This window comes from Leptonychotes weddellii, chromosome 3 (assembly GCF_054177405.1).
Source record: "Leptonychotes weddellii isolate Sample4059 chromosome 3, ASM5417740v2, whole genome shotgun sequence".
Lineage (NCBI taxonomy): Eukaryota > Metazoa > Chordata > Mammalia > Carnivora > Phocidae > Leptonychotes > Leptonychotes weddellii.
The window spans coordinates 308,432-329,797 of record NC_138371.1 but is presented as its reverse complement, the minus strand read 5'-3'; the positions used below and the strand labels follow the sequence as shown (position 1 = coordinate 329,797).

At 44.9% G+C, this 21,366-nt stretch overlaps 1 protein-coding gene across 1 annotated transcript in view; it reads left to right on the top strand.

Moving 5' to 3' along the window:
* Positions 1-21,366, top strand: part of FARP2 (FERM, ARH/RhoGEF and pleckstrin domain protein 2) — a 108,463-nt gene that overhangs the window by 9,147 nt on the left and 77,950 nt on the right. The window contains exon 2 of the mRNA XM_081815280.1: positions 3,255-3,486. Coding sequence (XP_081671406.1) covers positions 3,283-3,486 — 204 coding nt within the window. The 5' untranslated portion in view covers positions 3,255-3,282. The remainder of the gene's footprint in view (positions 1-3,254; positions 3,487-21,366) is intronic.

Sequence of the window (21,366 nt, the reverse complement as noted above, 5' to 3'; positions counted from 1 at the left end):
TGCCTCTTTCAGAAGGATCATCAAACATATGTCTATACTGACCAACTAAGGAAGCAGAACATGACGCTTATTTTCACTGCATTTTTCTAAAGTACCTACAATGCACGGCAGTGTCGGCAATGAGTGTTCAGACAGAGTTCTCACCTGGCTCCTGCGCCCTGGGCTCCTTACCTCTTCACTATAGCACAGCAAAGATAGGGATTCCATGCCAGTTTTCTGTTAAGTTCCTCACTTTCCTAGATTTCTTAAACTTAAAGGCAAGTAATTATTAAATGTGTGATTGATGCCACATTACCATTATGCAACAGCAAATGGCTTTTCTTTGGAACATCAGCAGTAGGGTACCTTGGGATCATTTCCTCAATGAGCCTCCAGAGTGAGAGTGTCTCATGGCCCTGAGTCTCAGCTCGAGCCACATTGAGGTCTCTGGACCAGATGAAAATCACCAGGAAGTCCGTTTGCTGCTGAGAAGGCGTGTGGACCTGCACAGGTCTCTCGTGGACCAAGAAGTGGTTTTCATTTGTCTAATATTTTTCTTTTTCTTAGAGAAAAAAATTAAAAGTGTGCTATTTTAAATATGTTTATTATCAAACACAGATTTTGGGAAACCGCACAAATCAAATACATGGCTTAGTGGATTATAATAAAGTGAACACGGTTCCGATCAAGCGATGCAACCATGCCAGCCACACCAGAGGGCCCTTCCTGGTACCCCATCCTAGAGACGGAACCCCTCCCACCTAGAGGGGACCACTCTCCTGAGTTTTCTAGTATGAATCTCCCCTTGCATGCTCTTCTTACAGCATGCTCACCCAAATGTGCCCCTCTGGGTGCTGTGGGTGAGTTTTGCCCGTTTTGTTTTAGAAGTATGTGCTTAGGACTTTCTTACAATGAGGAGAAGGGAAAGAACCTGAAGAAATCTTTTCCATCTAAAACTATTAAGAAAAAAGCCTAAATGAGAATATACAATAAAATAAATAAGAGCAGTGACTACTTAAAATATGTTTTGGTTGTATATATATTTTCAGAATTGTAGCTTTACTTAAAGGGGAAGAGTCTCTTTGGTGCCCAGGGTAAAACATCCCATGGTTCCTTCAGAAGGACCTGCTCTTGGTGCTTCAGTCTTGGTTAAATACTGTGGGCAGACCAAGGACTCAGCTCATCTGTTTGCACATTGGAGACACCTTGCAGGTGGAATCTTCTTCACTCACCTTCCTTCACTTTTGCATTAACTACTCACTTGTGAAATTGAAATGAAAAATGTCATATTTATGGTTCTCCTAACCTCCTATATCCCATGTTTAATATTAGTGGCATGAATATTAGTGATCTTCTCGTGTGTTCTGTTGGTGACCGTAGTCTTTGTCTTTCGCTGCTCCTGTCTGTCCAGTGCATTGCCTAAGGAGGCAGTTCGTGCTCTTCAATGCCAGTGCCAGGAACTAAGTAAACACTTAGCAAACATTCACAGTAGGAATTTAGTTCCTGCTATTGGGGCCCATAAAACCTGGAGAGAGAATTCGGAGATCACGGATAACTACGAATCTGAACCAAACATGTGCCTGTCCACGAGGGGCGGCCCGTCATGTGCAGGAGTGGGGGCGGGAGGTATATTTGGCAGAACAACACAAACCGCCTTGTCATTTTGCTCACTCCATTACCAGTTCACTGTCCCCGGGGGTTTTAGCTTTCTTGTGTTTTGCTGCTTGTTTCACAAATCACACGTGTGTGGAAGTTCTCGCTCACGTGGCTGGGAGCCTTGTCTTTGCTGGGTAGGCTTTAAGTGTGCGGCAGAGGTTGCTCGGTGGGTGATGAGAAGCTTTTAAACTTAATTCAAGAGACAGAAGTTCCTGAGATGGTTCTTCTTGGTAACAAAATAAGCATGAAAAAGATGAAAGGGTCAGGGGACTTAGCAGTTAGGTTGGCGCATGAGGGAATGGATTGGAAATTAGTGAGATTGATTCTCTTTGAAATTTACTGCAAATTAGTAGAAGGCTTGCCAAAGGCAAGTGAGTGAAATAAAATAGTTTTTGTATCAGCTCCATTCTTTCTTGAATAAACCTCTGGCATTTGTTTTTTGCTACACTATATTTTACTGGTAAATATTTTTCTTCAAATTGACTTTCAAACACAAATACACACCTTTAAGAAGGAAATTTGCCATAAGTAGACGGTAACTATATTAATACAAAGAAAAGCAAACCAGTATTATTAGATTCTAGCTGATACTCAGCCTCTTCTTTCTTTGTTAAAAACAGTAACATGATTAGCCCTGTTCAACTTAATAGCCTAAAACTAGAGACCTTTCCCGTGTCACAACATGGAGATTGGAAAAGGGCATGAGTGCCTCTCTAGGCCTTCGGTGTTGTCATTCGTTCAGCGGGCAGTGGGTGGTGAGGAGAACAGGGACCTTGTGAGGACAGGTGAGGGGTGCTGGGAAGGGCCTGGCCTGGGGCAGGTGCTCCTCACGCCAGGTGTGTGGTCCTCGTGTCACTCTGACAGCACCTGTCCAGCCTGCTAAGACCCTACTTCAAACACCAGGGAGTGCAGAGCTGGCCAGGAGCGGCCTGGCTGTACTCACCTGCTGTTCTTGGCTTTCGCCCCCCGCCCCCCACCACAGCCGCGTGCTGCCTGGTGTGTGTGGGACCTGCTCCTCTTTGCTGAAATGTACCATCAAGCACTTAACAGTGTGTGGTCAGCACATTGACTCTCTGGGCCGGTGGAGGTAGGCTGTGCCAGGGGACTCTAGGCAGCCAGACAAAGGGACAGGCCACTGTTGGATGAGGTTTTGTGAGTTCAGTGACGTGACACACTGCCTGGCTTGCAGAAGCACCAGGAAATACTGTCTTTCGGAACAGTGCCTGGTATTTTATGCTCCACCAATCTATGTATGAGTGGAAGGTAATCCTAACTCTGTTCTGATGTAATTTAAGACTCTCTAGAAGTTGCAGAAATAGAGCAGAGAATTCCTGTGCACCTGATAATTTTTTTTACATTGTTTTAATATCTAACTATTTTTTTTTAAAGATTTTGTTTATTTATTTGACAGAGAGAGACACAGCGAGAGAGGGAACACAAGCAGGGGGAGTGGGAGAGGGAGAAGCAGGCTTCCCACCGAGCAGGGAGCCCGATGTGGGACTCGATCCCAGGACCCTGGGATCATGACCTGGGCCGAAGGCAGACGCTTAACGACTGAGCCACCCAGGTGCCCCCTAAATAACTATTGATCACTCTTTGGGGTTCTTTTTTTGTTTTAGAGGAATCTTCATTCTTAGCTGGTGAAGAATGGGGGAGATAGAAGGAACATACAGAGTCCTGCAGACTCCAGGGACACGCTTGGGCACCCAGACCCCAACAGGGGTGAGCACCCTCGAGCCTGGGCAGACTCTCTCGGCAGGAGCAGCACGGACGTCAGCTAGAATGCAGGAGAAGCACCTTCACATCCGAGTGAAGCTGCTGGACAACACTATGGAAATATTTGACATTGAGGTAAGAAGTATAATGTTTGGAAGAATATTTCTTGTGCTTTCTAAAAGTCAGGTATTATGCACCACATTCCATGTTGCTGATCAGACTTTGCCTATTTATCAAGCTGACCAAGAGTGACTTTGGTAACACTAAGATCCTTGCAAACAGTGGATCTGGGTTTCTCCTTTTATTTTGGAAAGTGGTATTCTCCTGTCTCTCCTTTAAAATTCTGATATGGGGGCGCCTGGGTGCTCAGTTGGCTAAGCGTCCAGCTCTTGATTTCGGCTCAGGTCATGATCTCAGGGTCGTAAGATTAAGCCCGGGGTCGGGCTCTCTGCTCAGTGGGGAGTCTGCTTCTCTCCCTCTGTTCCTCCCCCAGCCGTGTGCATGTGTGTGTGCACGCGTGCGCTCATTCTCTCTCTCTCTCTCACTCTCTCTAAAAGAAAATAAATCTTTAAAAAAAATAAGTATTTTTAAGAAATTAAAATAAAATTCTGATACAACATGGCCTTTCCGTTCTTCTTCTGAAAGGTTGGCTGAATGCTATAGAGCACAAGCCAGACCCAGACGGCCTCTGCCCCATTCTGCCCGGGTGCAGGGGGGCAGTTAGCCTCCCGGTGGGTTAGCTCCTCATCTGAAACATGGGGGTGATCACAGCCCCCTTTCTCAGGGTGGCTGTGGAGAGGACCGAGCACTCACCGTGCAGGCAGTACTGCATAGTATTAGCGTAGGATTTGTTTATCAGCAGTGATAACATTTTTATTTTGAAAATTCCCTAGTAGATTGCACTGGTAATGTTGGTAAAAACCATTGAATATAACAAAACTGTGTAACTGTATGTAAATGTATATATATTTAAATAATATCTCTTAGACCTACATATTACTTTAGAAAACACTGGTTTTCTAAATGGCATTAGAATGAGTGTGATTTTTAAAAATTACTTATTTATTTTATATGTAATGCATAAATATGTTCTCTTTTCTAATATTTTCATATTGGTTTAAAGTAATAGCTTTAGAAGTTTTTTCTGCTCTTAATGTCACAAAAGGAAGGACAAGAGAATGAATTTAAACTTTAGCAGGAGGTTTATTTGTGCTCACGATGTCTGTCAAGAAGTCAGGATGCTACACAGAAAATGAGATTATTGAAGTAGGGGCCAGGCTGTGAGGAGCCTAAAGGAAACCTCTAGGCTCTGGTGATGCCTAATTGCAAAATACATTGCATGGGAAAAGGTAAGGTGGGGGGCGAGGTAGTGACCCAGGGGATCGTGGAGGGGGGTGCTGGAAGTCAGGGCTGTCCTCCAGGCCTCTTGCCTCGGGCCCTGGGCACACCAGCCTCTCTTGCCTCTCTTGCTTGAGTATTTGATTGCAAGTATCTAGTGCATAGATTCATAGTATCTGAACTCAAGGGACCCTGAATGCTTCTTTTAAGGTCTTATTTGAGGAGGAAATCACATACCATTTCATCAGGGCAGTAGTAATTAAAACTGGTAGGACCTATCTGTTCCAACTTCCCAAGTCATTCCTGTGTTGCCAGAGGCAGCCTCTGCCAGGAATGTAGTCCAAAACAGGCAACCTTTGAGCCCTGGAGAACTGGTGGTTGGCTGTTGGCTCTCTTTGGCAGCATTTCCTCGCTCTGCTTGGTACTCTTTGATAAGTAACCTGCAGGAAATGGGTTAAAGATCTGGGAGGTTAGTTGGGCTCCCAGATATCCTCCAGCCAAATGCTCGCAAGAGTTTCCACCATGTACCCATCCTTTGATAAATACACCCACTACGGTCTAGGCTCATAAAAGGTTCAAAATTTTTAAAAGAAAGGAGGGATGGGAGAGGAGAAAAGAACGGGAAGAACTGAACTATTCAAAGCTTTTTTTCAAAGCCTCTTTTTTTGTCCTGCTTAATGGTCTTTATCAACTAACACAAGAAAGAAGAAAGCATACATTTATTGTTGAGTCATAAATAAGACATAACCCTTCTTCAAGATACACATTATTATGTTACTAAGTGTCTGGGTCACTTTATACATCAGGAACTCAGAAGTGGCATTTTGTAAAGGTTTCAACATACTTAGAGCTTCTCAAAGTTGAGATTGTTGTGTCGGGGAGGAAGAATCTCCTTGGCCCTCCCAGCTCCTTCTAGCTGGACTAAGAATCAAACTTCGTAGGGTACAGGGAATGCACAGACAGATAAGGAAATTCCAAACATGGTCGGGCAATGTGATGCTTATAGGAGCACAGGAGAGGGGTTGGGTCTGGGACACAAAGGGGAGAGGGACCATTAGCAGGGAGGGGGGAGGAGAGGTCTGGGAATAGGGGCTGCCTGTCGTGTAGAGAAGTGTCTCAGGTGAAAAGGAGTCTGTTAATAGCTCTCTTCCTGGTATGGGCAGGCAGTTAAGGGGGCAGTAAAGAGCTTTTCCTGAATCTGCTGGGTTTTGATTGCCTTTAACTCAAAATAATGTTCACGCCACAGTGGCCCATCTGGGGTGGCCTGCTCTTGGCCCGTATAGTTGCTTCTGTTAATCAGATTTAACCATCATACTCCTTTCCATGCAGGTGGGATATTTTGATAAGCCTGGCAGAGTCAGAAATTAAAGAATCACATTGCTGCCACATACCGTGAGTTGGGTGGGCTACTTTTTGAATTGTGTTACCCACCCATGGCATACCTTTTAGGAAGAGTTACAATTCAGTATATTTTTGTAAGTTATTTGTATTCAGCTTCCAAGTACCCTGTCTTCTAAAATTATATCAGTTGGTTTTGCTAAGTAATCACTCCAAAACCTAGTAACTTAAAACAACAAATTTTGAATGCATGTTTGATTGGCTTGGGAGGGTCTTCTGGTCTGGGCTGGCCTAGAGGGGCTAGTGGTCTAGGGTGGCATGTCTTCCATGTCTGGCATCCCCAACTGGAACCTCTTTCCATCTGGAATATCGCCGTCCAGGGAGCTAGTTGGCCTTATTTGCATGGTGATGGAAATGTTCTCAAGAGTAGAAGTTGTGATATACCTGTAGGCTTGGGATTCATGCATTATAGCTCCCACCATGTTTAACTGATCCAAGCAAGCCAGCAGGCAAGCCCCAATTCTGAGAGTGGGGAGCAATAGAGCTACCTTGATGGAGGAGTGCCAGGCAATTTGTGGCCATTTTTTACAGTCTACCACAACAGCTGCTGCCAATGGACGGGGAATGTAGTCCCTGGAAAGATGACTGTCTCTGTGCAGCTCTAGTATCTCGTGTCAGTGGGCTAGTCTTCTTTGCCAGGCGACATGCTTTGTGGGGCCTGCCCCGAAGCAAGCCACCTGGCCTTCTCTGGGTGGATATGCTTCCCCCATAGCCCTCCACGAGAGGCTGGCCCAAGAAGGTAGGTTTGCCCTGATCCTTTCTCTCCAGTGTCTCCCATAAGTCATGGCTCCAAAGATTTAAAAGATCCAGAGATGGAGGCTGGTTGCCCCTGGGGACCCCTCAGTGATCCACCACCACTTGTCCCCTGACCTCTGGTAACTGAACAGACCTGAGTTCACTTCTCAGTGAGTCACACAGAGAAACTGCACCAGGTAAGCTGTTGCACAAAGAGAACTTTATTTGCAGCCAATAAGGAGATCACAGGGAATAACTTCCAAAGCCAGGACTCTCGAGTAAGGATGGATGGATTCCTTTTATTTAGGGTTCGGATGAATACTCAGGGGAGCTTTGTCATCGTATGTAGAGGCGGGCATAAAGTCACACATGTACCTTAAGGAGAGGCTTGTGCTCCTCCTTGGACAGAGGCCTTAGTATCATAATGAGGTCAGGGTAACTGTGGGCCGCTCCCTGGTCCATCTGCACAGGCGTGAGTCCATGAGTCGCGGGTTGAGCTCCCACTGGTCCGGGTGGTCCGAGCAGTTGTTACTGCCTGGGGGTGGGGGGGAGCAGTTTCAGTGTCCATCACCGAATACTTTACGTGTCGGGTCTCTGCCTGAGTTAAGAGAGCAGCTGGAAAGAAGAGCTTCAGGAAAAATGTGGGATGAAGGTCACTGGGTGCAAGCAGATGGGCAGTAAAGGTCAGGTCTTGGGGTCTAACTGGTGACGCCGGCTCCACCACCCTCCACCCTTTATATTTGAGCTAAAAGACACAGGTTGTGGTCTGGTGGTGTTGGCTGTTGTGGGACGGTGCACACTCGAGGTACGGGGCGGTAGGCATACAGAACACTGAGACCGCAGTCTGGGCCTCTGTTGGCAGCACAGAAGGCAAGTCTTGGTGAAGACACTCCCTGTCCCAGAGCTCGTCTGTGGTCTCTCTCCTCCTAGAAGGCAGGTTCCAGGAGATGAGGCTTTATTTGATGCACTGCAGAACCATCGGTGTTTGAAATAGTGTCTTGCTTTGTAAATATGTGTCAAATAAAGGAAATAAAAAGTAGATTGGGTTAACATCCTTTCTTCAAGAGTGTTTTGAATTTTTCCCTCTGTAGCAGAGTTTTCCGACCTCAGATTCAAGTGTGTGGTTTTGTTTGTTTGGGGGTTTGGGCGTCTACACCCATCTGATTGCTCACTTGGTTTGTTTTTTACTTAAGTCTTGGGCAGCAGTGTCTGTGACCTTGCTGGGTTAACACATTGATACAACCTTGGAAGGCACCGACTTCTGCATACAGATACTTACAGATCACTGGCATTGTGTGGAATCCCTAGTTGCTACTGAAAGGGCCTTCTTAACTCAGGGACGAATTTGATATGCAGTTATTTTTGAAATGCTTGTATTTTGCTTCAGTGAAAATACAGAGCAGCTCAGCCTGAAGACCTCCCTGTTGGTGTTCATGCCTCTTTCCGTGCAGTGTGTTGTTTCGTGTTGGTCTTCAACAAGTAAGACAGCCTTGGCCATCCTCATTATACTTGCTTCAGAAAGGTGAGCTGCAAGTCCCCAGTTTTATTTCTATCGCCCATCGCCCAGAGATGGACAGCAACATGCAAAAGAATGAAACTGGCGGCTTCTGGGTGGCTCAGTCAGTTAAGCATCTGCCTTCGGCTTAGGTCATGGTCTCAGGGTCCTGGGATCGAGTCCCGCATCGGGCTCCCTGCTCAGTGGGGAGCCTACTTCTCCCTGTCCGGCTCCCCCGTTTGTGCTCTCTCTCTCTGTGTGTGTGTGTCAAATGAATAAATAAAATATTTTAAAAATAGTAGAATAAAAATTAAAAACAAATAATTAAAAAAAAAAAAAAAGTCAGACACTTAACTGACTGAGTCACCCAGGCATCCTGAGCATGCAGCCCTTGATTTCAGAGTCGTGAGGTCAAGCCCTGTGTCAGGCTCCCCACTGGGCATGGAGCCTGCTTAAGATTCTCTTTCTCCCTCTCCCTCTGCCCACCGCCCCCCCCAAAAGCGTGCGCGCTCCCTCTTGCTCACTCTCTCCCCCTTCCTCTCTAAAAAAGAAAAAAAAGGGGCGCCTGGGTGGCTCAGTTGGTTAAGCGACTGCCTTCGGCTCAGGTCATGATCCTGGAGTCCCTGGATCGAGTCCCGCATCGGGCTCCCTGCTCGGCAGGGAGTCTGCTTCTCCCTCTGACCCTCCCCCCTCTCATGTGCGCTCTCTAATTCTCTCTCTCTCAAATAAATAAAATCTTTAAAAAAAATAAAGAAAGAAAGAAAGAAAAAAAGAAAAAAGAAAAAAAAAAAAACCTCACAGCCTTTAGCTGTCACTTCCCTTCCCCCTATCCCTTTAGCTGTAAGCAAACAGTAACGTACTTTCTGCCTCTCTAGGTTGCACTGCTCTGGACATTGCGTATGAGTGGGGTTATACATGGTCTTTTCACTGAGCATCCTGTTTCAGAGGTTGATCCATGTTGTAGAATGCATCAGGACTGCTTTCTTTTTTGTGCCCAAATAATACTCCGGTGTATTGGTAGGCCACATTTTGTTTATCTGTTCCTCAGCTGACAGGCACTCCACCTGTGGCTCTTAGGAACAGTACTGCTGTAAACATTCACATTCCGGTGTTTGTGTGGACATGTGTCTGTTGCTCTTGAGTGTATTCCGAGGAGTGGAATTGCTGGGTCAAGTGGTAACTGCTCAGTTATTTGAGGAACTGCCAGACTGTTTTCCAGAGTGGCTGGCTGCACATCCCACCAGCGGTGTTAGGTAAGGGCTTCGTTCTGTCCATGTTCTCACCTACATTTGAATTATCTGGCTTTCTAATTCTACTCATCCTAGCAGGCATGACGTGGGAGTTCATTTTGGTTTGAGGTGAAATTCTAAGGTATTTTTAATGGCTAAAGAAGGGAAGGTTTTGAACCAAAAATATAAGAATTGTACCATTAAACAGTTACCTGCAGGCTGGTTCCTTGGGGAGGTTGTGAGTAGTTATGAAGTGAACCCCCTCACAGAGCCCAGGTACACCCGTGGGACAGACCTTCCTACATCTCAGGGTAGTGAGGGCCGCCGAGAAAGCGCAGCTGAGGGCTGGCCACGGCGCGCCTGAGATGGAGCTGGCCAAGAGCAGAAGCTTAAAACTTCCTTTAGAGTCTTCATGTAAATTTATAGAACGAGGAACTTTTATTGACACTGTATTTTTCAATCAGTTATTTATCTCATTTGTAAGTAACACTACCAGTATCTTTGATTCCCCTTGTCCATATAAGTCATTTGCTGCCACCAACTTAGACTTACCAGGACTTTGTAAGATAGTTGGGTGACATACACTTTGTGGTTCTTTATGTTGATGACTAATGAAATTAGAAAACTTTCTGTGTGGGAGGGTATTTATCTGCTGATGCGAGGGAGGGAGAGAGGCCTGCACGGTGGAGTCCGGGGAGCCGTCTGCCTCAGCTTCGGTTGTGTCTCATTTTAAGTGACATTTGACATTTATTGATGGGAGTTTTAACTACCCGTGGGTCAGTCAGTGGCCAGTTCTTTGATCTAGTAAAGTCTTGACTTATTTTCAGTTGATTAAATGAATTTTGTGGTTTTGAAAATAGAAATCTGGCCACAGCTCTAGAAAGTCTTTTTTTTCTGAACCGTAAAAAAAACCATCTGGAAGCCGTGTGTCAGCTCGTCTTGTGCTGTGTGCAGAGTCACGGGGTAGAAATGCTTTCCCTCCACGCCACTCTGTGTGGAAGGCCTGTAAACGTTATTCCTGGTGCAGTGGAGGGAGAGGCCCTCTCTTAGACTTCAGGGCAAGATTTCTAGAACAGATACACACCCATAGTCATTGGTTACTCACCACCAGGTTTAGGAACTAATGTGAATTTTAGCTTTTCTGTTATCTGGAAGCTAATAATGTGGAAAAGGTGATATTTAGTATTTTAGATTAAAAGTAATCTGGGATATAGTTTGGGTGTGTGAGACCTCACCCATGGAAGTGAACGTCCTGTGCCTTTGCTGATAAGTGGGGAGTGAGTTCTAACGAATATGAGGGTTTTCTTGATTATTCATTTAACTGTTTGCTCACATTCCCCTCTTTATCATACTTAAAATTTGGGGAATAGGATTGCTTTTTTTTTTTTTTTTGAGAATTGGAAAAGCTTTAGTTAAATATGTGGCAAGTGTGAGGACAAAGTCTCAGTCATGAAGTTCCATGCTAGTTGCTATTCTAGTAAAAACTTAATGTTTTCCTTCTGGCCAGGAAGAAATAGTCAAAATTCCAGAAAGTATCATAGCCAGATGTTTGTCATTGCTCCCACATGAACATCCTAAATATGGCAAATAAACCGCCCTAGAACTTATTTTGGTCTGATCTCAGAAGAAAAGTTAGTAATTCAGCATCTGAATTTGGGGATAATATAGGCTTTATACAAAAGCTCTTATGTATTTCTAGTATGTACAGCGATTATATGACTCTGTCCTAGCTGTCGAGCCTTGTTATTTTGTCTGAGAAAGTTGATCTGTTTCTTTGACCCTGATGCCCAGGAATGTGGCGGGGCGGTACTGGGCGGGGACGTGGGCATTCTTACTCTCAGTGACTGAGTTGTGGCTTCAGAGCTCCCAGTGCCGCTCCTGCAGCCGACCCCATCGTGCACGCAGCATGAGGTCAGCGTACACAGTCTCTCAGACGTGATCAGGACTGGCAAGGAAGCTAGACCAGTAAATGGAAAAGAAAAGGGAACTGTCTTCCTCCTGACCTTTGTACTGGCCAGAGCCCCATCACCACAGTCGTGTAATGGAGCTCTTTCAGGGTCTCAGCGGAGGGTCATGGACATGGGTCATCTTGACTTGGAATGCCACTTTTTGGGCACCTGAGTTCTGGCACCTGGAGGCTTTATCTCCTGTCCTCAGCAACCCCAGCAGGAAATGGGAATGCAGGGATGGAGTGAGCTCCCAGGTGAGCTCTGAGTCCCTGTACTGTCTCCAGAAACTCTGTGTCCTCTGCTTAACCCAGTGATACTCCCATTTCTCACCTGAAGGAATTTGGTTCTGCTGTGGTTTGTTCCAAGGAGGCCAGGGAGCTGAACTTTTATCTGATTTGCTGACTTGCCCTTTGAACCATGGCTCCCCTTCAGTTCTTTTCATCTCTTCCCCGAAATTTTAGATGCCTGCATTTTTGGCCCAACTCCCCACGAGTAAGTGGCCCACTCGAGGGTGGTGCTTGCCTGCTGAGCTCTTCTTTGGGTCCCCCAGGTCCAGCATGCTTACCCCCCCTTTCTGCAGCTGGTTTCCTTCCCTCTATCGCTGAAGAATCACCATATGGGACAAGTTAGGACCAAGTTTTTAAATCTCAACCCTTAGCTGCTTGATGGCATGTGGAAGTGCCTTGTTCCAAGTCTGGGAACAGCTTAGATCAGGTGTCCCATTTGGAACTGTGGGATAACATGGTGCATGTCTCCTCCTGCTGGGGCCATGTGGGTTGCAGGTGAGGGCAGTTCCTAGAGGCCGGAAAGGCGCAAAGTCGTCCTCTGTGGGCCTTTCCTCAACTGCCCAGCGCACACACACACACACACCCTGGTCCTTGGAGCCCCGGCTTGTTCCACTGCTTTCCGAATATACTAGAATTCATCCTCGTTCCACTGGTGAACACTGAGGCTGTATGTGTCATTGTGGGCAGACGTGTGGGTTTCTCTAAGGTGTGTTCCTAGCATGGACTCTGTGGTTGTGAGATGCGCCCATCCTAGCCCTGCCCACGTCATGCAGGATTGCTCCGCCGACTGGTTATACCACTTGGCATTCCCTCCTTCTACACAGCGCCCTCCCCGCTGTATTTGCCTCTCTCCCCTTGTCCAGCCATCTCCTGGTTCTCTGTGGCCTTTCTCCTCTCTTAACCTCGCTCTTCTGTGGGCGCTGCTGCCTGTGCCGGCCCTGTGGGGAGCCCGACTGATTGCTGCCACCAGCTGGGCGTCACAGTCTGCCCTTCTTCCTGCTGCTCCAGCCTCTGGGGGCCTTCCACACCTGGCTCCAAATTTGGGTCACAGGGTGCCTGTAAGACGTGCTGTGTGGTTGAGCAGGTCCTCAGGTGATTCGGGCAGGACCAGGGCCTGTGGCTTTGAGAAGAGTTGGTGCGTTCTGGAATTTCTGCCCTCCCCACCAGCGCTCCCAAACAGTTGTTGACGCCATTTTTTCCTGGTCCTGCCCCTTCCTTCCTTCCTTCCTTCATTCATTCATTCATTCATCATTGAACAAAGACAGACAAATCCTCTTCTTCATAGCCCCATCTGAGCTTCATCTCTGTGGAGCATTTCTGGGTCACACCATCCCCACATTTTCAGTATGAAGAAAGCTAATTATAGGTTATCGATCTCTCACAGATATAGAAAGTAACCAAGATCCTCCAGAAAATTAACTGTGGAATTACAGTTATCTCTCTTTCTTCAAAGAGCGTATTCTGCTTTTCCGGTTGTTTTTTTTTTTTTTTAAGTTTATTTATTTCTTTTAGTAATCTCTGTGCCCAGTATGGGGCTCGAACTCATGACCCTGAGATCAAGAGCCGCACACTCTTCCAGTGGAGCCAGCCAGGTGCCCCTGCGTTTTCATTTCTATAGAGTGTTTTGTACATGTTTTATTATTCTCTCACAGTGATGCATTCGCGGGACAGCACTTACATGGACAGCATGTCAGCGTCCGCAGGGAAGCTGTGCCCTGGTGAGGCCCCTCCCTCACGCGTGCACAGTGCCCCGGGGCTCCACTCTGCTGCTCGCTGCATGGGACCTGGAAGACCAACCAGGATGTCACTTGGGGTTGCTGACACTTAAGGTTTTAGATGGAATTGACCTGCAGAGTAATTTAATTTCCATTATACAAATAGTACATACTCGTTGTAGAAAAACAGGAAAACTTAAATGGCCCACAACCAAGGACAACTGCCCAGAGGGAACAGCCATTCACATTTTTCTGAAAACCCTTCTTTTGCCTTTTACCTGCTGCATATATTAAATATAATTGGAATCAGACTTACATGTATTTTTTATAGTCTATTTTTAAACTTAACACATTATGAATATTTTTCTACGTAATTACTCTTTCAGAAGTTTTTTTTTTTTTTTTTAAGATTTTATTTATTTATTTGACAGAGAGAGGCGGTGAGAGAGGGAACACAAGCAGGGGGAGTGGGAGAGGGAGAAGCAGGCTTCCCGTGGAGCAGGGAGCCCGATGCGGGGCTTGATCCCAGGACCCTGAGATCATGACCTGAGCCGAAGGCAGACGCTTAACGACTGAGCCACCCAGGCGCCCCATCTTTCAGAAGTTTTTAATGGCTACATACTTTTCTGTTTTCAATTTCTCTGTAATAACTCTTTATACACATTCTTGATTATTTCCTTTAAATAAATATGTAGACGTGGCAGTTCTGTGTCTGAGGGTGTTGTGCGGTTTTGAGGGCTGTGATTTGTGTGGTGAAATGGCTCTCCACAGATGGGGGCATACCCCCCCCCCCGCCAGTGGTGTGCGCCCCTGCTCATTTCTCCCCTTCATCAGCAGTTCATATAATAACTGTTAATAAAATCTCCAGTTTAATAGCCAAGAGCTTATGCTTTTTATACAATTTCATCAGATGACTTTATCTTTTTTGTTTTGTGGGTTTAGGGAGGTTTTTTCTGGTATTTGATCTACATCATTTTTTTGTTCTTTTTCCACTGTGATAAAATATGCATGGCAGGAAACGTAGCCTCTTAGCCACCTTTACACACACAGTTCAGGGGCATTAAATACACACACACTGTTGCATCCTCTCCGTAGCTGTTTTCTCTTGTCAGACTAAAACTGTCCCCATGAAACACTGACTCTCCAGCCCCTGGCGCCCACAATTCTGCTTTCTGTCCCTATGAATCTGACGACTCTCCGTGTCCCATATAAGTGGAATCCTACGCTATTTGTCTTCTGGTGACTGGCTTAATTGCAGAGCATGATGTCCTCAGGGTTCAGCCATGCTGAAACAGGTGTCCGAATTCGCTTCCTTTTTCAGGCTGAGTCATCTTCCATTGTGTGCATGGACCACATCTCGCTCATCCATTCATCTGTCAATGAACACTTTAGCTCTTGGGGATAACGGTGCTCTGAACACTGGGGTGCAGATATCTCATAAAGACCCTGCTTCCTCTTTCTTTGGGTGTGTGCCCAGAAGTGGACTTGCTGGATCATGTGGCGATTCTGTGTTTAACTTTTGAGGACTCCCCAGACTGTTTTCCGCAGTGGGTGCGCTATATTGCATTCTTACCGACAGTGCACAACGGTGCTGGATTTTCCACATCCTCTCCAACACTTGTTTGCTGTTATTTTGATAGCATCCATGCTAATGGGTATGAGGCGGTATCTCCTTGTGGTTCTTGTTTGCATTTGCCTATGATCAGTGTTGTCAAACATCTGTTCATGTGTCTTTTGGCCATTTGTAGATCTTCTTTGGAGAAATGTCTGTTCAGGTCCTCTGCCCATTTTTAAATAGGGTTGTTTGGAGGTTTGTTGTTGAGTTTTAAGACTACAGTCTGCATATTAACCCCTTATCAGATACATGACTCACAAAGATTTCTACATTGTATTTGAAGTTTTCAAAAAAATGGGAAGTTAAGCGGGAAGCAGCAAATAAATTGTGTTTGAAGTGGGAGGAAAAAAGGGTGGAAATAAGAGGGAATGCTGGAGACTTCACAGAAAGTGACAGTTACAGTGACGAAAAGGACAGAAAATTTATGGAAATGACACTTAAAGATTTGATGCCCAGGAATGGGCTGTCACTGTGGTTTGAGCTGTGCTCACTGACCCAGTGGCTCTCAGTGGTAGCATTTGAGCCAGTGCTTACTGAGCATCTGCCAGGCACCATTTCAGAAGCTGGAAGTGCAGAGGTGAGCAGGATGGACAGTGAGCTCAGCCTTCTTAGCGCTAATTCTGCAGTGGGAGCTTGGCAGTAAGCAAGGTAAAACACAGAATGCTCAGTGCTCAGGAGAGAGAGAAAACAGGGAGGGGGGTGGGGCGTGGACCTCTTCTCAGGGTGGTTGGAAACAGCACATGAGGGACCTTGAGGTGCAGGCGGAAATGTACCAAGGGTCTGATGACTGGATCAGAGCCCGGTCAGGGCCTGACCCAAGATGTGGTGTGGAGAGGAGGAACAGGAGAGTGCTAACAGTCAGTTTCGTCCTGGAAGTATTTTGGAGCTGGAGCCTATAGGATTTGCTGTGCAGAAGATGTGGGCTCAGAAACCAGAGAGCCAAGGTGATGCCAGCTTGGGTCTGAGATGGGGACTCGTGAGGAGAGCTGCTTTGGGAGGTAGGTCAGGAGCTGTTTGGGGATGCAAGGAGTCTGAGGAGATCATCGCATCTAAGTGGAGGGTCCTTGCCGTGTCCTTGAGTGGCCTGCGTTTTCATGGACGAGGGCAGGGGTGGCTATTCCTGTTAACCTTCCAGAAGGTGCTAGCGTTGCCCTTCTGTGTTGCTGTGATTCTGTTCATACTGGTTCATGTTGAAGTGTGAGTATCACAAGTGTCATGCTTTTGGCCAAGGAGGCAGCTTTCTTAAACTATCCTCAGTCCTTGCTCCTGGGTGGCAGTAATTATGGGCTTTTATTTTTAGAGACTTTGACTAGTCGTTAAAGAGAAACATGAAAACATCTGTTGGTGCTTCCAAACTGCTGTTATTGGAATGCTCTGGAATGTTCTTATGCACACATCTTATGCTTTTATGTGTCTAATTTTATGGTATATATAACACAGCTTCATTTTGCCACAGTGGCAGAGAGGATCTCCGCCCTTATTTAAGGGGTTTTTCTGATGACTGTGAAAAAAGAAAGTTTTTTCTTCCTTAATCCATAATCTTAAACACCTGCCTGTGACTAATAACTTTCTCTAAAGCTTCAGTGTAGCCTTCTGTAAAATAAGTTTGTTGATTAGTCTAAAATATCTTTTTTTCCCTAAAGTCTCATGTTCCTGATTATGAAAAATACATTCTTAGTATTCCGTATTTAAATATTCATGTTGTTTCTTCGAAGATATCTTCATAATTATACTTTTTGGATTTGTTTGGTCTTTACTAATATGTGACAGTATGCTTTTTTCCTTTTTTTTCTTTTTATGTGCATGTGTTGATATTTGAAAATGGTAAAGTCCGAATTTTGTAGCAGAAGAAAAACCAGGTATTTTCCTATTAAAGTAATTTTTGTTAAGACAACTCAGAATGACTTTAAGGCTCTAGACATTGCTATCCTCCTGGAAAATATGTTGGAACATACATGTCAAAAATACATAGTGAGCTCTTTTAAATCAAGCTTCTGTAAATCAAGGACATTCAGCTCTGGGGGGCTGCTTGCTTCTGGCTTTAATTTATATCAGTCTTAACATCTTTAAAACCATGCAAAATAATAAAAATATGACCTAAATGAATGCAAATTGTATTATGAAATGAAATCATAAATTATATAGAAGTAGTAACATCATATAAAATTACTTCTTAGTATGTTAACATAAAGAATAAAAATAAATGCCTTGCAAGACCAACTCTTGCTGAGAACACAGGTTTTAGAATGGGTCGATTTTTTTTCTTATTTAGTGGAATCAAATGTGGAGAGAACTAAGAGCACTAGAGGAGGGCAAACTTGTTTTGGAAAATTGTTTCCATAAAGTTCTGGAAAAACAGAGTTTTGTATTGCTGTAAATTTTCTGCAGTTTAGAAATTAATGCTATTATTTTTAATTATTCAAGTCAGTTTGATTTATAAAATAATAGTGTTTTATGTTGTTTTCTGGGGTTTTTTTTGTTTTGCATTTTCTGCCCTAGGAGGTTTTTGTATGTGTTTTTTTAATTATAAAATTAATACATGTTCACAGTAAAAAATTCAGTCAATATAAAAGAGTACAGAGGAGAGGAGCCTGGGTGGCACAGTCGGTTAAGCAACTGCCTCTTGGTTTCTGCTAATGTCGTGATTTCAGGGTCATGAAGTTGACCCACATCAGGCTCTGCACTCAGTGCAGAGTCTGCTTAAGATTCTCTCTTCTCCCGGGGCACCCAGGTGGCTCAGTCGTTAAGCGTCTGCCTTCGGCTCAGGTCATGATCCCAGGGTCCTGGGAGCGAGCCCCCCATCCGGCTCCCTGCTCTGCGGGAAGCCCACTTCTCCCTCTCCCTCTCCCCCTGCTTGTATTCCCTCTCTCACTATGTCTCTCTCTGTCAAATAAATAAAGTCTTAAAAAAAAATAATTGCAAATTCCCAAGTACAATAAAATTGTAATTAAAATATAGTCCATTGGAGCAAGATGGCAGAGGAGTAGGAGACCTCTAACTTTCATCTGGTCCCAGGAATTCAGCTAGATAGCACACCATTCTGAAAACCTACAAATTCAACAGGAGATCGAAGAAAAGAATAGCAGCAATTCTATGAACAGAAAAGTGACCACTTTCTGCAAGGTAGGACGTGCGGAGAAGTGAATCCGAGGTGATATACGGGAAGATAGACCGCAGTGGGGAGGGAGCCTCCATCAGCCGGCTACCGGCAAGTGATAGAGCAGCGGAGCACAAAATCAGAACTTTTAGAAGTCTGCTCTGCTGAGGGATGTCGCTCCAGTGGCTAAGTGGGGGGACGGAACCCTCGCTGGGACAGTGTGGTCTCAGGACCCTCGGGGTCAAAGAAAGACAAGGGGGGTGTCTGAGTGTGGCAGAGCTCCCAGGTATCGGAGCGGGGAAGCCAGCTGCAAAGACGAAGCCGAGGAGTGGGCTCTCAGCTCAGGGTCGCCATAAACCGTGATCCGCGGCACAGTCAGGCCACTGCTCTTCAAGCAGGGACCCAACAGGCGGCAGATCCAGGGAGACTCACCTTCCTCCCCCGGAAGGAGCGGCACGGGAGTGCAGCGCAGGAATCTGCTGGGTTTGGAGACTCCAAATGGGGTCATGTGCCAGAGATAGAAATGCTTGGTCACAGGCCGGATGAGCACGGAGTACAGCCAGAGACCAGCGAGACAAGGAGTGACTGAGTGCTTTTCTCTGAGGGCTCACTGAGGAGTGGGGCCCCGAGCTCTTGGCTCCTCCAGGGCCAGAGATTGGGAGACCGCCATTTTCACTCTCATCCTCTAAAGCTGTACGAAAAGTTTTCAGGTAACAAAAGTTACTGAGCATGGGTGGCTCAGTCGTTAAGCGTCTGCCTTGGCTCAGGTCATGGTCCCAGAGTCCTGGGATCGAGCCCTGCATCGGGCTCTCTGCTCACTGGGAAGCCTGCTTCTCCCTCTCCCACTCTCCCTGCTTGTGTTCCCTCTCTCGTTGTCTCTCTCTGTCAAAAAATAAAATCTTTAAAAAAAAAAAAAAAAGTTACTGAGCAATACTGAGCGTTTTACTTAGCCTGGTCCCTGGCAAGGGTGGGGCAATTCCGCCTAGGGCAAAGACATTTGAGGATCACTGCAACAGGCCCCTCCCCCAGAAGATCAGCAAGAACATCCAGCCAAGACCAAGTTTACTGATCAATGAGAACTGCAAAACTCTAGCGCTAGGGGAATACAGCACATAGAATTCATGGCTTTTTTTCTCATGACTCTTTCAGTCTTTCAAAGTTAATTTTTTTTTCTTTATTCTTTTTCTTTTCTTCTTTTGAATTTTTCTTCTTTCCTTTTTCAACCAACATCTTATCAATTCCTTTTTTAAAATCTTTTTTTAATTTTCATCTTTACAGTCATATTCCATCCCTTCATCGTATTTACCCTTATTTTTGTATATGTATGTTTTTCTTTCCTTAAAATTTTGGGAAGCAGTTTCTTCTAACAGACCAAAATACACCCAGAATCTACTGTATGGCTCTGTTCTATTCACCAACGTGATCATATTCTTTTTTTTTTTTTTCTTTTCCTCCCGGTTTCGGGTCTCTTCTGATTTCTGTAGTATATGTTTTTCTGGGTCGTTGTTACCCTTTTAGCATTTTGTTCTCTCATTCATCTGTTCCTCTCTGGACAAAATGACAAAACGGAAAAACTCACCTCAGAAAAACAAGAGGGGTGCCTGGGTGGCTCAGTCGTTAAGCGTCTGCCTTTGGCTCAGGTCATGATCCCAGGGTCCTGGGATCGAGCCCCACATCAGGCCCTTTGCTCCGCGGGAAGTCTGCTTCTCCCTCTCCCACTCTCCCTGCTTGTGTTCCCTCTCTCACTGTGTGTCTCTCTCTGTCAAATAAATTAATAAAATCTTTAAAAAAAAAAACAACAAGAGGCAGTACCGACTGCCAGGGACCTAATCAATACGGACATTAGTAAGATGTCGGAACTAGAGTTCAGAATGACGATTATAAAGATACTAGCTGGGCTTGAAAAAAACATAGAAGATAGTGGAGAATCCCTTTCTGAAGAAATAAAAGAACTAAAATCTAACCAAGTTAAATTCAAAAAGGCTATTAATTGAGGTGCAATCAAACATGGAGGCTCTAACTGCTAGGATAAATGGGGCAGAAGAGAGAATTAGTGATATAGAAGACCAAATGATGGAGAATAAAGAAGCTGAGAAAAAGATAAACAACTACTGGATCACGAGGGGAGAATTTGAGAGATAAGTGATACCATAAGATGAAACAGTATTAGAATAATTGGGATCCCAGAAGAAGAAAAAAGAGAGGTGCAGAAGGTATATTGGAGCAAATTATAGCAGAGAATTTCCCTAATTTGGGGAAGGAAACAGGCATCAAAATCCAGGAGGCACAGAGAATCCCCTCTCAAAATCAGTAAAAATAGGTCAGTACCCCGACATATAATAGTAAAACTTACAAGTCTCAGAGACAAAGAGAAAATCCTGAAAGCAGCTCGGGACAAGAGGTCTGTAACCTACAACGGTAGAAACATTAGACTGGCAGCATACCTATCCACAGAGACCTGACAGGCCAAAAAAGACTGGCATGATATGTTCAGGGCGCTAAATGAGAAAAATATGCAGCCAAGAATATTATATCCAGCAAGGCTGTCATTGAAAATAGAAGGAGAGATAAAAAGCTTCCAGGACAAACAAAAACTAAAGGAATTTGGAAACACGAAACCATCTCTACAAGAAATATTGAAAGGGGTCCTCTAAGCAAAAAGAGCCTCAAAGTAACATAGACGAGAAAGGAACAGAGACAGTATACAGTAACAGTCACCTTACAGGCAATACAGTGGCACTAAATTCATATCTTTCAATAGTTACCCTGAATGTAAATGAGCTAAATGCCCCAATCAAAAGACACAGGGTATCAGATTGGATAAAAACACAAGACCCATCGATATGCTATCTGCAAAAGACTCATTTTAGACCCAAAGACACCTTCAGATTTAAAGTGAGGGGGTGGAAAACCATTTACCATGCTAATGGACATCAAAAGAAAGCTGGGGTGGCAATCCTTATATCAGACTAATTAGACTTTAAACCAAAGACTCTAATAAGAGATGAGGAAGAACACTGTATCATACTTAAAGGGTCTATCCAACAAGAAGATCTAACAATTTTAAATATCTATGCCCCTAACATGGGAGCAGACAGTTACATAAGCCAATTAATAACAAAATCAAAGAAACACATTGACAATAATACAATAATAG